The 17,567-nt window shown below is 35.9% G+C and overlaps 1 protein-coding gene across 2 annotated transcripts in view; it reads left to right on the forward strand.

Annotated features, from left to right (window-relative positions):
- The window catches only part of LOC150078544 (UV-stimulated scaffold protein A-like), a 418,082-nt gene that overhangs the window by 56,711 nt on the left and 343,804 nt on the right, over positions 1 to 17,567 (forward strand). For both annotated transcript variants that reach the window (XM_090384753.1, XM_090384754.1), the window contains exon 3: positions 9,694 to 9,904. In XM_090384753.1, the coding sequence (XP_090240879.1) occupies positions 9,694 to 9,904 (211 nt within the window). The remainder of the gene's footprint in view (positions 1 to 9,693; positions 9,905 to 17,567) is intronic.

Genomic DNA, 17,567 nt, shown 5'->3' on the forward strand with positions numbered 1-17,567 from the left:
ATTAAGTATTGCTTTCTCTGCGAGAAAGCAAATGCAAAATGCGAGAAAGCAAAAGCAAAAGGTGCAAAAGCAAATGGATTGCCGCCATGTTAGCCGATTATTGTTGGATGGTGAAAAGGAATGCTCACAAAACTGAATACAAGCGAAGGGCAAACAGGTGCTGTGTTTGATACGGTATGTTCATAGCTACATTTTACTGCCATATAAATAAAAAATACCTTGTATAAATATAAAAAACAATTTTTTTTGAAAAAAAGAGCCATTCTGCCATTTTAAGCACCATTTCTGTGTTTAGCACTCCTGCTGTAACAAGATATGACTCAAATTTTGTTGTTCAGTGTTACAGCAGGCCCTCGTTATAACGCGGTTCGCTTTACGCTGATTTGCTATAATGCTGTTCTTATATTATAACCCGTATCTGACTATAACGCTGTCACAAATCACTAAAATGATCTTTTACAGATTGCATTTTTTGCATATTTAATGAAATCGTTTCATTTGATGGAGTTAATAGCTTGAAAATGAATAGCAAAACAGCATTAAAACGTTCCCCATGCTGACTTGAGAAATTTTCCCACGCTCAGTGAAATTTTCTCACACGCTAATTTAATTGCAGTACAGTGACTTGTTATATAGTTCCGAGATCAACATTTTAAAAAATGATCAAGTATATTGCTTGTAATATTTGCGTTATATGCATTTATCCGAAGTATAGTCATCACTCATTACAGTATTAGACATTGTGTGTAACGGACAGTTTACTCAAACATTGAATCATAATTAATGCAACCAACGCAGTTACATTTTCAAAGAGTTAATAATGGTGGAAAAGAATGAAAAAGCAACTTCTGGATGCAGTACGAAGACTATAAATGTAAGAAAAAGACTGAATTTGAAAATTAAATTAGACGTTTTGAAGCGAATCGATTCCAGTCAACGACAAGCGGATGTGTGCCATAATTTAGGACTGGCAAGTTTAACTGTAAGAACAATTATAAAGAATTAATTTTAGCAGCGGGAAACACAGCTTTTCCACTGCAAGCAACTAGGGCTAGGCCGGCTATTAGGATTGAAATGGAGAGACTTTAACTAATTTTATTGAAGATAATATCCAGTGCAGAATTCAGTTAAGTTAAATATAATAAAAAAAAAAAAGAGAGAGAGAGAGAGAGATTAGCCTATATAATGATCTGAAGAAAACTCACCTAAAAAAAAAAAAAAAATGTGGAACCATTTAAAACTAGTAAGGGCTGGTTGAATAGATTTAAAATCCAGGGAGAAGCCGCAAGTGCAGATCAAGGAGCCGAAACTTTAAAAAAAGAACTTGTTAAAATTATTGAAGAGGGGTATTATGTGTTATACTTCTCAACAAGTTTTTAACATAGATGAAGCAGGACTTTTTTGGAAACGAATGCCTAAAAGAAGTTTCATATTGAAAAAAGAAAAAAACGTGCCAGGTTTCAAAGTGGCGAAGGATTGGTTGACTTATTGTTGGGTGGTAACGCTGCAGTGGATTTAAAATTAAAAACCCTTGTAGTTTACCAGGAAGAGGACCAAAGTATAACACAAAATCGACACATTTTTCATGATTAAATTCATCAAATTAAATCAATTAAATTCATGATTTTAATTGGAATTGTAAGTTTAATTTTGATATGTAAGTAGTTACCACATAATTATATACATAAAAAATAGAATATTTTTTATGTACAAATATTTGAATATTAAATATTTTGACCGACATTTGTGCATCTTTTTTACTACCATTTATTATTGATTAGGAAATATCCTATGGCACCGACCGCATCTCACAAATACATATGTTACTTTATGGGAATGCAGCGCTCGCTTAGTGCGGATACATTTAGCGCTCTGGCCAACCAGGCTACCCGGGTGGGTAGAGTGCCTGCCTGGCAACCCAAAGGTCGCGGGTTCGATTCCCTTCTTGGCCTTGGATCAAAGTACTGCAAAAACCTTGGGAGGTGCATTATGGCCACAGAAGCCTATGCGCCAACAACTACCAAAAAAAAAAAAAAAAAAAACGCTCTTTTTTTCCGGAACGAATTATCATCGTTAAACAGGGGTCACCTGTATTAGAGAAGATGATCAGATGTACTGGATACTTTTTTTTTCCTATTTTGGGTAATCGATGCAGTGTTAGGTGGGTCGGAAAACTGCTAGCTTGGGGGGAGACAAAGACGAATAGATTAACAGTAGCCACTGGCAGAGGTGAAAGATTCTTGCACTGCTTCTATTGGAATGAGCAGAAGCCTGAAAAACAAGATGCAGGATATTTCAGAGAGACGGCCGGGAGTCATTGCGGTACAAGTAAACACATGGATTGTGTTAGGGTAGCTAAGAATAGAAATAGGTGCATGTATACTTGCGTGTACACCAATGCTAGGAGTTTAGTAAATAAATTTGATGAATTTGAGGTATTGCTCAAAACATCAAAGGCAGATATTGTTGGGATATCAGAGACGTGGTGTCACACAGATATAAGGAATGCAGAACTGGAATTTGGGGAGTACAACGTCTACAGAAAGGATAGACTGGATAGGAAGGGAGGAGGGGTTATGCTATTAGTTAAGAAATACATAAAATCCAAGGAAGTGAAGCCAGTGGACATTGCTGGACAGTGCAGTGTCGAGTCAGTTTGGTGTGACATAAGCATTGGGAGATCAAAATTGAGAGTAGGAGTGTGCTATAGGCCTAATGACTCTGATGAGTATAATAAGAAACTGTACAGGGAAATAGAGTGGGCCAGTAAATCAGAGAGTCTTATAATGGGAGATTTTAATTTCCCAGATATTGACTGGAATTTGGGGGCTGGTCACTCACACACTAGCAAGGCTTTTGTGGATTTATTGGATGATTGTTTTCTACATCAGCATGTTCGGGAGGCAACTAGAGGGAGGAATACTCTTGATTTGATCATCAGCAGTGATTCTTCATGCATTAAGAATCTGCAGATAAATGATCCACTAGGTCGCAGTGATCACAGTGTGCTGAAGTGGGATTTACTCAAAGAGGTAACTACCATTAGGGGTAAAGCGAAGGGTTATTGCTTTCGTAAAGTCGACTACGATAGACTGAGACAGTATATAAATTCTATACAGTGGGACCAACTGATGATGTTACCAACAGCAAATGCAAAATGGGAAGCATTCAAAGAACTTATCTTGGAAGCTACTAGGCTTTACATACCAACTAAGAAATATTGTTCAAGGTTTAGGCCTAAATGGATGTCAGATGAACTGATGAGGCATATGGCAGAGAAGAAACATGCATGGGATACATACAAATTAACACATGACACAGACGCCTATGATAGATACAAGTTGATCTGTAACCAAGTTACAAAGAAGGTTAGGCAGGCGAAGGCAGATTACGAGAAATCTTTGGCAAGGGATACAAAGAAAAACAGCAAAGAGTTCTTTACTTATGTAACTCTAGAAGGAAGGGGATGAATCAGATTGGTCCACTTGATATTGATGGGTCAACTGTTGATGATCCTGCTCAGGTAGCTAACAAACTAAATGAATATTTTGCATCGACATTCACACATCAGGAGTTATTTAGTGAGGGGAAAGCCAGAGGTGTATTCAACTCTAGCAGTGAGCTAGAGAATCTTGTAATAACTGAGAGTAAAGTGGAGGCGAAATTGTTGAAGATAAACACAAGAAAGGCACCCGGGGTGGAGGGGATCTATCCAGTTATATTAAAGGAGGCAGCAAAGGAAGTAAGCAAACCATTAGCCATAATTATGAGAGCTTCCTTGGACTCAGGGGAGGTATCCATAGACTGGAAATGTGCAAATGTGACCCCAATTCACAAAGGAGGATCAAAGGCTGACACAAGTAATTATAGACCTGTGAGCTTAACTTCTGTTCCAGGAAAAATAATGGAGGCACTGGTTAAAGAAGCACTGCAGGATCATTTAGACAAGACTTCAGTTATAGCTTGGACACAGCATGGTTTTGTTAAGGGGAAGTCTTGCCTGACCAATTTGATTGGATACTATGATGCAGTCACAAAGGAACTGGATGCAGGGAATAACTTTGATATTATATACTTGGATCTTAGAAAGGCTTTTGATACTGTTGCACATGGAAGTCTGCTGCACAAATTGGAGCAGTGTGACATTGGAGGTAAATTGCTGCTGTGGATAAAGGGGTGGCTGAGGGGGAGAAGACAGAGAGTGGTAATCAATGGACACTGCTCGTCGTGGACTAATGTTATTAGTGGAGTCCCTCAGGGCTCAGTGTTGGGTCCATTATTGTTTTCTGTATTCATAAATGATATTAATGATGGTATATCAAGCTTAATGTCGAAGTTTGCAGACGATACAAAGGTAGGCAGGGTTGTCAAGGACACTACTGACACTATGCTGGTGCAACAGGATCTGGAAAGGTTGAGCAGATGGGCTGAGAGGTGGCAAATGAAGTTTAACATTGACAAATGTAAAGTACTACACATGGGAAACAGCAACCCCAGAGCAATGTATCAACTCTGTGGTACTACACTGACAGTGGTAGAGAATGAAAGGGACCTGGGGGTGGTTGTGCAGGCAGATATGAAGTTCTCTGAGCAGTTCAGACGGGCTGCAAGAGTAGCTCATGGTGTATTGTCAATGATATGTAGGAATTTTTCTAGCAGGGATAAGGAGGTGATTATTCCCTTGTATAAGGCAATGGTCAGGCCACACTTTGAGTACTGTATACAGGTCTGGAGGCCTCATTTCAAGAAGGATGTAGAGCTGCTGGAACGAGTACAGAGAAGGGCAACAAGATTAGTGAATGGAACAAAGGGGTGCTCTTACGAAGAAAGGCTTAAGTTTTGCAAATTACAGTGTCTGGAGACTAGGCACCAGCGAGGTGATCTGATAGAGATGTAAAGCCTTGAATGGTTTGAGCATGCTCAATGCTGATGGGATTCTTCCTCTAGCTCAGAATAATCACCTGAGAGGGCATAAATTCAAATTGAGGAAAGACAGATGTAGGATAGACGTGCGGAAATTTGCCTTTAGCCAGCGGGTGGTTGGTTGGTGGAACAGACTTCCATCCCTTGTCGTGGAAGTTGATAGCCTAAATAAGTTTAAGGCCTAAATAAGTTTAAGGCTCAGCTGGACAGGTATTTTGAACGAACAGAGGGGTGAAGTGGAAGAGTTTTTTTTTTTTGGCTGATGCTGCATAAACTTGCTTTCTTGCATCAAATGCCTCTACTAATGCTAATGTTGACTAGTCTGGTAAATTGCTGTAATGCAGTCATTAAATAGTTGGATGCAGATAGCACTTCCTTGACATGGGTACCTTTATATGATTGCAGGGTTGCTTCCAGGATGTTGCTGGTATTCCAGAATGCCATCACTAGGATCGAGTGCAAGCAGCCTAGGTTTCAGAGTGCTGCTATAGGAATCTATCAAGTTTGCTTATTTGAAAGTTGGGCACTGAAAAAAAAATTAAACTCCATAAATCCTGTTAATATAAACCCTTCTTCTGGGACCCTATCAAGTTGCCTCCTCAAAAAATTAGATGTTTTTCTAGTAGGGAATACATTTTTCCCAGATACTGTCACCTCAGAAAAAAGAAAACTGAAGTTATATGAGTCCAACACTGTGATACCCAGTAAGTCACTCTACTAGTGAGAAGTTTATTGGGAAAATGTCACCTTTCTTTATCCAGGTTTTTCTTTATCTTGAAGTGACCATTGTGAAATGGTCAAACACTTTCCGCCAAAATCTATGGATCATCTGCTCTGCCTATATAGCAATGCTTCTGGAGGAGCAGTTCCTGATTCCTGGCTAAAGGGAATTGTCATTGCCTTTTGTTAACTAGGAAAGGTTCCCAAAGTTCCCACAAATTATCACTGTCACTCTGATTAGCTGTTTAGGCCAAACCCTGGGGTGTGAGTGGCTCATACTCATCCTAAATGTTATTTAGGAAAAAATGAATGTTGTCAGATGGCCTATTGGACCTGAAAGTGTTCAAAATATAAATTTTTAGTCTAATCAGATGGCCTGTTGGGCCATCTGACTAGACTGGAAATGTATGTTTTGAGATGATTTCCTTAATGTGATTTTTTTCATCTAAACTTAATGCTAATGATGGAAACTGCAAATTAGCTTATCTAATTTTAAATTACAGCTGATTAACAAAAATCAGCAAAATTACAACGGCATTTAGATAAACAGCTCTTTATTTGTAGAGTACATATTTTTCTTTCTCTGTGTCCAGTTTAAAATGATCTTCCGAAAATATTAACTTTAATTACAGCCGACCGGGCTAGCCGAGTGGGTAAAGTACCTGTCCGGCAACCCAAAGGTCGCGGGTTCGATTCCAGCCTGGGGCTTGGATCAAAGTACTGCAAAAACCTTGGGAGGTGCAATATGGCCACAGAAGCCGATGCGCCAACAACTACCAAATCAAAAAAAAAAAAAAAAAAAAACTTTAATTACAGTATCTATTACTGCATTTGTTAAGTTGGCCCTCTCTTTGTCTCTGGCAAGTTAATCCCAATGTGGCTACATTGCTCACAAAAACAAACAGTAAACTACTCTTACCTTTTAAAATTCAAGCTGCATGCATAATTATCTGTGAAGACACCTGTGTGAGAAGTTTCAACTTTATTAAAAGTTCCTTTTGCATTTAATCTCTATTTCTTTTAAAAGCAACAGCTGATGCTATCAGAAGAAAACAAACAAACAAAAACTCTAGCTGACTAGAATTACAAAATGTGATATACCAAAAAATATAAAGTACCAAAAAAAAAAGCTGACTAGAATCCCACAATATATAATGTGAACTACATATACTACTTCTAGCTTCAAACTTAATTTCATAAAGACTCATTATTTGAAAAGCTTGTGTTCTGTGACCACCAAATAGTAGTCAACAACTAAATAGTAGTCAATTCCCTAAATATAACGAAAAACATGGAAAAATGTGAGAGTGCAAAATGAATAAGCAGGGAACAAACAATGTGGAAAATGTATGCAAAAGTGAAACAGTGTTTAAACATACATCAAGAAATTATTGGATTCTTTGTGCACTATAGTAGAATACCTAGGATTAACAAACAATTCATTAAAAAATTTTTGAATTGTTTACAACTGCCAGCTATAGCAAAGATATGCACTATAAAATGACATCAAATATACAGCATATATGATGTTATATATATGAAATGATATATATATATATATATAGTATTTTCCCAGTCATGCAACATGTGAAAGACAGATGTAACATGCCATTTATCATCAAAACTCTTGAGCAATGACAAATGACTTCAGACTCTTGCTTAATTTTGCACACATTTTTTGTCATAAGTATAATCTTAATCCTGAATCTGAACTTGGACATAATTGTATAAGAAGTTGATCCTTTTGTAACACATCTATCAACCGTGTATGTAGTGGACAAGAAGTTTTTACTGCAAAAACCTTGGGAGGTGCAATATGGCCACAGAAGCCGATGCGCCAACAACTACCAAATCAAAAAAAAAAAAAAAAAAAAACTTTAATTACAGTATCTATTACTGCATTTGTTAAGTTGGCCCTCTCTTTGTCTCTGGCAAGTTAATCCCAATAAAAACAAACTCATCCCTCACAAAAACAAACAGTAAACTACTCTTACCTTTTAAAATTCAAGCTGCATGCATAATTATCTGTGAAGACACCTGTGTGAGAAGTTTCAACTTTATTAAAAGTTCCTTTTGCATTTAATCTCTATTTCTTTTAAAAGCAACAGCTGATGCTATCAGAAGAAAACAAACAAACAAAAACTCTAGCTGACTAGAATTACAAAATGTGATATACCAAAAAATATAAAGTACCAAAAAAAAAAGCTGACTAGAATCCCACAATATATAATGTGAACTACATATACTACTTCTAGCTTCAAACTTAATTTCATAAAGACTCATTATTTGAAAAGCTTGTGTTCTGTGACCACCAAATAGTAGTCAACAACTAAATAGTAGTCAATTCCCTAAATATAACGAAAAACATGGAAAAATGTGAGAGTGCAAAATGAATAAGCAGGGAACAAACAATGTGGAAAATGTATGCAAAAGTGAAACAGTGTTTAAACATACATCAAGAAATTATTGGATTCTTTGTGCACTATAGTAGAATACCTAGGATTAACAAACAATTCATTAAAAAATTTTTGAATTGTTTACAACTGCCAGCTATAGCAAAGATATGCACTATAAAATGACATCAAATATACAGCATATATGATGTTATATATATGAAATGATATATATATATATATATAGTATTTTCCCAGTCATGCAACATGTGAAAGACAGATGTAACATGCCATTTATCATCAAAACTCTTGAGCAATGACAAATGACTTCAGACTCTTGCTTAATTTTGCACACATTTTTTGTCATAAGTATAATCTTAATCCTGAATCTGAACTTGGACATAATTGTATAAGAAGTTGATCCTTTTGTAACACATCTATCAACCGTGTATGTAGTGGACAAGAAGTTTGACTATCCTATGTTCTCTTCTCTTCTTAAGGACCAATGCTCCTTACTCCATCTCTTTTGTGCACTTAAGCAATCAAAATTAGATTATATTTTCCAGAAACAGCATACTTTGATGATTTGAACTCATCCACCATCAGGTTATGCCTGATGGTGGATGAGTTCAAACATTTTGAACAAACATTTTGAACGTCTGTTCAGAGTTTTAATTGAAACAAATGCTTATTGCTTTGACACATCATTATTTGAGAATAATGGCAATTATGACAAATTGTCATTATTGCTTTGACAAAAGCAGTTTTCTCTAAGTTATGCTTTGAAACTAAAATCCAACCTTACCTTGACATACACTTTTGAGCTATGATGGCACCCTTCAGATTTCCCAACTGTCCTTTTGGTATTTGTGTGCAAGAGCTCCTCCAAGATTTATATATCACAGTAGATGAAATAGCCCTATTACCAAGGCAACCTATTTAGCATGAGATTTCTCACTTAAAAACTGGATGAAGTTAGACATCTCCATCTTTGGTTTACCTGCAGCAGTATTTAGTATGCCAAGCTGAACATTCTGACCTTGCCAGTTTATATACAGGGCTTGAAGTTAGAATAACTTGTTGGATCTGCTGCTGTCTTTTCAGATACAACATTATCTGAGTAGGTTTCTCATGTGTGCAACATATACTCACTGCAGAGCTGCACACTATAGGGTTAGCCTTCGATTACAAAAGCACTTACCAATAGTAATGTTGTGTTATATACATAGATTACTTAAGTGACATTACAGTCTGTATTATTGATCATATAACTCATCCAGCAGTTCTGGTTCAGCAGAAGATTCTCCCTCCCTCTCTCTCTGAACATGAATTTGAAAACATACTCTCCTAATATATTCTGTAGGTTCACAGATGGAAGAAATGGATGGGCAAGCTGTACTAAGCCCTTTCTTTCTAAATTTGGCAGTATGATAAACTTGCAAACTTGTAATACACAACTATTAGTAGTAGTGCCAAATGTGAAAAATATTGAGATTGAACATTTTCTTAGTAGGTAAATATACCACGAACTTTGTTTTTTGGCTAATAAAATTTGAAAAACAACTTAGTTTCAGATACATACTGTATGTATCTTCAGGGAAGATAAACATAAATGTTAACTTAAAAATCTGTTGAAGTGGCTATTTATTTTTTGTAGGCTGTCAGATGAATATGTAAAGCAGTTATACCATCTTCTGATGATGCAGCTGAATAAAGAACATGCAGAAATAAGATACAGTACAGTTCTTGTTATCAGTGAGTTGTTCAGAAGATCGCATATCTTTAGGGAACTTCTTCTGGCTGATTTCCAAGAATTTCTGGAATTGACAACTGAAATTGATTCTGATCGCCCACTACCACCACCTAAGGTAAGGAAATATCTATTTTTTAAGCGTGTGTGTGTATGCATACACACTTAAAAAAAAAAAAAAAAAGGAAAAAAGTCATATGACACTTTTAGATTACCATATTTCTTGCATGGAGATACATATCATATTAATAATATAGTGATGCTTCAGTAATGGAATTTGTGGCCACACATTTCATTAATGAAATATATTTTAAATATATTTTGAATTGTTGAAAATTTCACCAGATTGCTGATGCTACTAGGCATAAAGCAAGTGACTGCAATGGGCATTGGAAATAAAACAGATTTAACCTGGCAGTAGCATTGCTCCGTTTTGTTATACAAGTGGGTGTTATACAAGTTATACACCATGGGTGCCGGCAGGATATTTTGCAAGGTGGTGCATGTGAGAATAAATTTTGTTCACCAAATTTTCGAATACATGCAATATCATAATTAAATCTAGTTTGACCGATTTACATGTACAGCTGAGCTAGCATTTTTTTTGTATTGTTTTAATGTTTAAATAAATTAATGAAAATATGCCGTAGCCGAGTGGGCAGGAGCGGGAGTGCAGTAGCACACGCTCTTTGAGTAGACCGGGGTTCAAGCCCCTGACTGCTGAATACGGTCGATCTGCCAACCCGCACTGGACCAGCGTGGCAGATTATGGTCCATTTCCCTCAACATGAATTGTTGAGGAGGCTTCCATCCTGCAGTGGGTTGATAATGGCTGCACTTTACTTTTTTTTTACTTTTACTTCGAAATCCAGAGATAGTGCACTTGCACCATGCTGCCGGCACCCGAGGGTATCACATATCCCCAGACTTTAATAATTGAAAAATGTATTGTGGCTTTTGAGTTATGCTTGGAGTATACCAGTGCTTGACCATTTTACCATTAGACTGTAATGCTTATTAACTTTTTTATATTCAGTGTACCCCACTATATACAAACAGTGACTGCGATTATGAATAATTATTTGTGTAATGTTATCACTTTTATGAAGTCTTGGTCAGACCTTTAGTAAAACATAGATAAAACAGCGTTTATTGTAATCAGCCCTTTGGTTTATGTTATTGCTTTTTTTGACTTACATATGGTGTACACATGTATAGTAGAAATGATTGTGTAACTTTGACATGCTGCATGGATGTGGCTTAATGGTGATCTCTATTTATTGGCGACAACTGTGACTGCTCCTTAAAAGTATTAGTTACTTTTATCAGTGACAATATCATGCTTAAATACTTAAGGGTAATATTCACATAATATAAGGATTGCATGAAACTGGTTATGTGTATGTAACTGGTATTCATAGTAACCAGAACTGGTGTCAGTTACACTTTGTGTAAATGCTAACTCTGGTGTCCACAAGAACCAAGGCAAAAAGAAAAAAAAAGCTTTTGTTCCAAAAAATTGATCTCCAAACAGTTAACCACTGTAGGTCATAAGTGATAATTCTGGTAGCTGTTAGTGCATGCTCATGCTCAACAAATATCAGGATGCATGGTATTCATTAAGGGTAAATGGTGATTTAATATCGGATACTTTTCACAGATATTGTTAACTGTGTTAATGACTTTGTATTATCAGTAACAGATATATGGTTTTTGACCCATCTGTATAGTAATCTTACAATAGTCTTTGTAAAAAATTTTGTCATTTTGAAAAGAAAATGAATGTCAACCATCTAAATATTCAGATACATTCAGATTTAAGTTGATTTTATTGAACATGTCTTGTGAATTATTTATTTGAGGGAGAGATAAAGAACATTAACTGATGGAAAGTAAGGTTTCTAAATCTGGGTCGATAGGGAAACCCATTTCAAACAGTTTGATTTAATATGATTAATTATTTTTAAAGAGAAACTTTCTTATTTAGATTACATTTTTCAAATTTAAGTAAGTAGCACAGTTGATTGCACTGAACGTCATTGATTTCAAACTGTTCATATGAAGGTACATTACCTCATTTGTATTTCTTTTACCAATTTTAGTTTTATTTCAGAATGTTGAGTGAGCTGATTGGCCCATTTATATAATGTCAAGAAAAACAATTTTATAAGTGAAAATTGAGTTTAAGCATTATACACGAACAGAAATAAAGTATAGATCCCTAACAAATTTCCTATTTGCAATCAAGGTATGCTGCAATACAAAACTGCTTGAATACAGGTATTGATAACAACAGCACTCAACAGCTCAGTAAGATGGGGGAAGAGTCTTATGCATAAAGGAGTTGCCATTATTGTGGCCAATCACATCCATTGAGCAAATTCCACTTACTACTTCCTTGGAAGTAGCTGCAGTCCATGTTGTTGAAGGGTTCCTTCCTCCTGTCTGTCTGTCTGTGTGGGTAGCACAGTGGTATCATCACAGTCCTCCCCACGCCGGGTGGAAAAAGTCTGGGTTCAAATCCATCGATGATGCAAAGAACTTTAATGGGCTTTTTTCACTCTCTGGTTGAGTTAGTCTGTCTCAGGCGTAGATAGCAAGGTTTTTTTTCCCCAGAAACTGGGGTTTTTTTCATCCAGCAAAACAGTTAAATCGACCGGAGAACACACGCAATTTATGGACATAATACATACACGGGTATATGTAAGAAATTATGGGTGGCCCTAATATAATAATTTGAATTTTTTGTCTGTCTGTCTGTTCCATTTATTGGCCTCATGGGAATGAGATCTCCCAGGAATCTCTTGATGAATTTATTTCACTGCCATGCCCTACAGCCACCCACATCTATAGTGATTTTCATAAGTTTTTAAAATACGATAAAACATATTGATTCAGCCTATTAAAATTGTCATTTTAAATATGTACGGAGGGGGGCAAAATAATGGAAACACCTGTGATAAGAGTTACAGGCATGCACTAATATGGCATTGAGCCATCATTTTTTTTTTTGATGACAGTAGGACCCAAAGAATATCAAGATGTTGCTACCCAAACCGTTGTTGATCTTTCTCCCTGTTTGACAGTCAGCACAAGATTACGGATTATGGTTAGGATGATGCTTTTCCTTTGGTTTTCACCAAACATAAACTCTCCCTGATGTTGGAAAAAGTGTGAATGATGATTCGTCAGAAAATATGATGTTTTCAATCATCGAGTGTCCAGTTTTTGTGCTACTTACACCATTGCATCCTCTTTCTAGCACAATCATTAGTAACAAGTGGCTTGGCAGTAGCAGTTCTGCCATAAATTTCAGCTTTATGAAGATCTCACTAAACTGTTTTGTGGAAACTGGATTGCATTTTAACAGTTATTTTTTGAGGCTCTCGTTTTGTTTTTCGGGCTACAATCCTTTTCAGTATTTGGTGGTCTCTTTCACTCAGCTTTGATTTTTCTGCCACAATTCATGCTAACTTATATAACCATATCCAGATTTTGTTTTTATATTCTCGGTGAATGCATACATCACTTTCAGTATAGTTGCTTTGGATATATTAAACAAATTGGCAGTTTTAGTCACCAGTGGTGTAAGTCATCAATTGGCAGTTTTACCACCAATGGTAAAATGCCCCTGCAAAAAAGTGCACCAACAATTTGGCCTCTTTAGAATTCAGACCGGTCAGTCATTTTCTTTATGTACATTTTTATATCACTTTTAAATAAACTTTTACTTTTAAACTGTCTTTCCTTCACAGTACTACCTGCAAGAAACAAACAGCAAAAAACACTGCATAAATACATCATGCAGCTGTTGCAAGAACTACTACATTCATATCAGGTGTTTCCATTATTTTGTGCACTCCCTGTATAATGGTCCATCCATATTTGTTCAAAATATGGACAAAATATATAATATATTTCAAAATACAGTCAGTCCTCTTATAACACTTGTTTACACTACACGAATTCAATCATACACAATTTATAAATAGGGGAACGATATCTTGTATAACACGAACCGAATTCGCTTATGCACGATTCGCCTTTGTGTTTACAAGAAATGACAGTCGAACGCGGAATTACCCCAACTGAATGCAAGACAATAGGAACGAAGAGAAGATTCTGAAAATCTATTTATGTGTTTTATATCAGTGAAGGGGAAACACATTTCACCATAATAACGTAAAAACCAACACAATTCCAGCTATCGGTATAATCGCAAATGCAATTAGATCGAGTTTACTACCAGTTTATAAGATTCCACTAGCAGAAATGCAACTGGAAATTGTTTTTATTGTTTTATGGTAGTAACCTCTAGAAATGTGCTTTAGTAAAATGTGAGGTGTTCTCTGTGTATCAAGCGTGCCTCCTCGTTTTGTAATTGTGCTTTATTCCCTGAAAATGAGTAAAATACTTAAAAAAGGTGTGAAAAGAAAGCATTCTGGTGAAGACACTGCAGATTCAGAGAGAAAAAGAAAAGCAATATCAATAAACAGAGGCGGACTGGGTCAAAAATTCTCACCCGGGAAAATTTGTAGTGGCCTCATAGGGTTTATGACCAAAATCACACCGGCCTTCGGCCCACTGGGGTTTCCCAGGTAAGGCTTATGGCCAATCCGCCTCTGTCGATAGAGAAAAAATATGAAATTGTGAAACGCTTTGAGCAAAATGAAAGACCATGTGATATTGCACATGCTACAGACCTAAATGAGGCAACGCCGAGAATTACAAAGAATGCAGAGAAAATAAAAACAACTTTCATAGCAGGAACAACTCAAAGTGTAATTAAAATCTATTAGATTAAGACACAAAGAATTGGAAGAGATGGAACGGCTGTCATCTGTTTGGATAGAAAATCAAACAAAGTACAAGTTTGCTTACGATAGAAGCAAAAGCATTAGCAATATTTTATTACGTAATAGTCGTAATAAAATACGTAAGTATTTTATTACGATTATTTATTGTGTTTGGTTATGTTTTGGTTTCAAATGTGTGTTCAATTTTGGGTGGCCGGCACCTAACCCTATTTTTCCCATAGGGCCTGTTGTTTATATTGCACGATTTTGCATTGCATGAGGGTTTCTAGGAACACAACTACTGTGCTATACGAGGACTGACTGTATAGTTTAAGGCTCAGGTGGACAGGTATTTCGAACGAACAGAGGGGTGAAGTGGAAGTGGTTATTTTTTATTTTTTTTTTTTTTTGGCTGATGCTGCATAAGCTTGCTTTCTTACATCAAATGCCTCTACTAATGCTAATGCTAATATGGGGTTTAGCACTGATGGTGGGTAATTCATGTGTACAGCTAACCTTTATTTACATCATTGAGAAATGAATCCGGACCAAAACATTATTACGTATAGGTACATGGATGACCTGTTGATAATTAATCAACCTAATTTCAAAGAAAAAATTGCAGATTTATACCCACTTGACTTAATTGTTGAATGTATTAACAGCCCCCAAGCGATTTTATTTGGATATGTATCATGATAAAATAAGTACAAAAAATTTGCAGTGAAAGATAACCATTTAACTTACAAGTTGATTAGTTTTCCTAATTGGCATTCAAATATTTCAAGAAAAGCTCATGGTAACATTGTTAGAACATGTTTGGGGTTATCAGAATTTGTAACAATATTAATTATACTTTAGCTAAAATTTAAAATAAAATCAGAAACCTAAAATATAGTTTTGTTTCCATAAAATTTGTAAAATTCCTTGTAAACAGAACTTTTCCATGGCCTGAACTATCTACCCAATTATCTACCAATGTTCTTAATTCTCACAGCAGAACAAACTTTCCTTTGTAATGAGTTTCCCTGGTATTACGCTACTTTGATCAGATGGCCTTTGCTATATTACAACTTTAAAAACTTATTCCATCTATTGCATGGCAGTTCACCTCAACAACTTTTTTACAACTGTGTTTGTTTGTGTGTTGTCATTAGAGACCTCGTATCTGATGACGGGACTAGTTAGTCATAGCAATTTCATCTTTTAAACAAATGGCCAGTTAATCTTTTGGAGAGGCCACATATTTGAAAGTAGCAGTATCAGGGCTATGCATTACAAAGGCATGTTTGGTCTGTTTTGAGAATTAAGACTATTGCCTAATCAGCAAGGCAATTTAAATATATTTTCTCCAAAAATGAATTAAAGAACAAGATAGTCCTGCAGCCATCTTATGAAAAAATGTCATCCTTTTCAGTAATTTTCAGAAATGCAGTAATTCTTAAAGACAGGTGTGGTCATTGATAAGGGCGCTGGATCATGTTCTTAAGCACATTTTAAATATGCTGGATTTTAAAGAATTCCAGATTGTGAAGTGCCAGTTTTATAGTGCTTACTATTCAACATATTATTTATTATTAACATATAATATACACAACAGGCATAAGCCCGGTTAAAGTGTATAATAGAACAGAAAATACATGAAGATACAAAGATTGTACATTAACATGTAAATAAATAAAAGAATACATACTATTTATTCATAACTTTCACCTTGAACTCGACTGTGAACCAGCCAACTTGCTCCAGATAGTTCTGTGAAACTGCTTCCTGTCCACAACCATATCCAGATCATACTTGTTCATAAGTGCCATAGTTCTTTTAAAGAATGAGTTTTTGGATATCTCTAACCTAGAGTTACTGATGTGGAATGTCATCTTCTGTCTAGTAGCCACTGCTGGAATGTGAAAATCAATATGGCATAAAAGATCAGACAGGCAGTGAAGATATGGTACAACAGTTTTAGATCGAGAACAGTTCGCTGAGTTTCCAAAGATTGAAGCTTGAAGTAAGAGCAGAGATTCGGGTAGAAAATTTGGTGGTTAAACATGGGATTGCATCTGGAAAGATATTGGATGAATTTCATTCGTAGTGTTTCTGTTTGCTGTATCAAATATGTATAGTGTGGGTTCCATATAGGAGCAGTAAACTGTAGTATAGGGAGTACAGTTGCTTTGAATAAAAGCACAGAAAACTGAGGATCTTTGAATCTATATGTCTGCCATTTGATGTAGCCAATTTGTTTTTTTACTTGGAGTAATATATTTCTAATAAGTTTATCAAACCCACATCCATCGGTAAAAGTAACACCCAGATCTTTAACATCGGCAACTCTGGTAATCAGAATATCCTTGATGCAGTATTGATTTACTAAAATCATAGATTTTCTCCAACCTGCAAAGGAAATTGAGCTTCATTTCCTAGGATTTACCTCCAGACCATTTAAAGCAACTCAATTAACAAAAGAGTTGAGAGCAGCTTGAAGATTACCTGCATCAGCTAGGCTGTTGATCCATGAGTAAAGTTTCATGTCATCTGCAAACATTAAAATTTTAATACCACCTCCCTCTACAAATTGCGGTAGATCATTGACAAAGATGGTGAATAAGAGAGGCCCAAGGGATGATCCTTGTGGAACCCCTTTTGATGGAATAAACATCGGATATCATTATTTCATTTTAATGCTATGCACAGCTCTTCTGATATACTGATGTTAAATATGGATTTAAAATATATCTTTCATATCTGTATGTTAATACACATATATATTTTTATTATAACACAGCATATAAACAAATTTGACCTTATAGTATAAAAAGTATACAAAAATATATTTTGTAAATGTTTATATACATAATATATAAATAAGTGCCCATGTTACACTGTACTTAAATGTCATCTATCGACAAACGACTGGTCCCACAGTCGGTGTTCGGCCCGTTGGCAATATATGTACAGTGGAGTGCCTTTTGCCCAACTGCCAAG

Source organism: Mastigoproctus giganteus, chromosome 11 (genome assembly GCF_048544385.1).
Source record: "Mastigoproctus giganteus isolate SK-2022 chromosome 11, ASM4854438v1, whole genome shotgun sequence".
Taxonomy (NCBI): Eukaryota; Metazoa; Arthropoda; class Arachnida; order Uropygi; family Thelyphonidae; genus Mastigoproctus; species Mastigoproctus giganteus.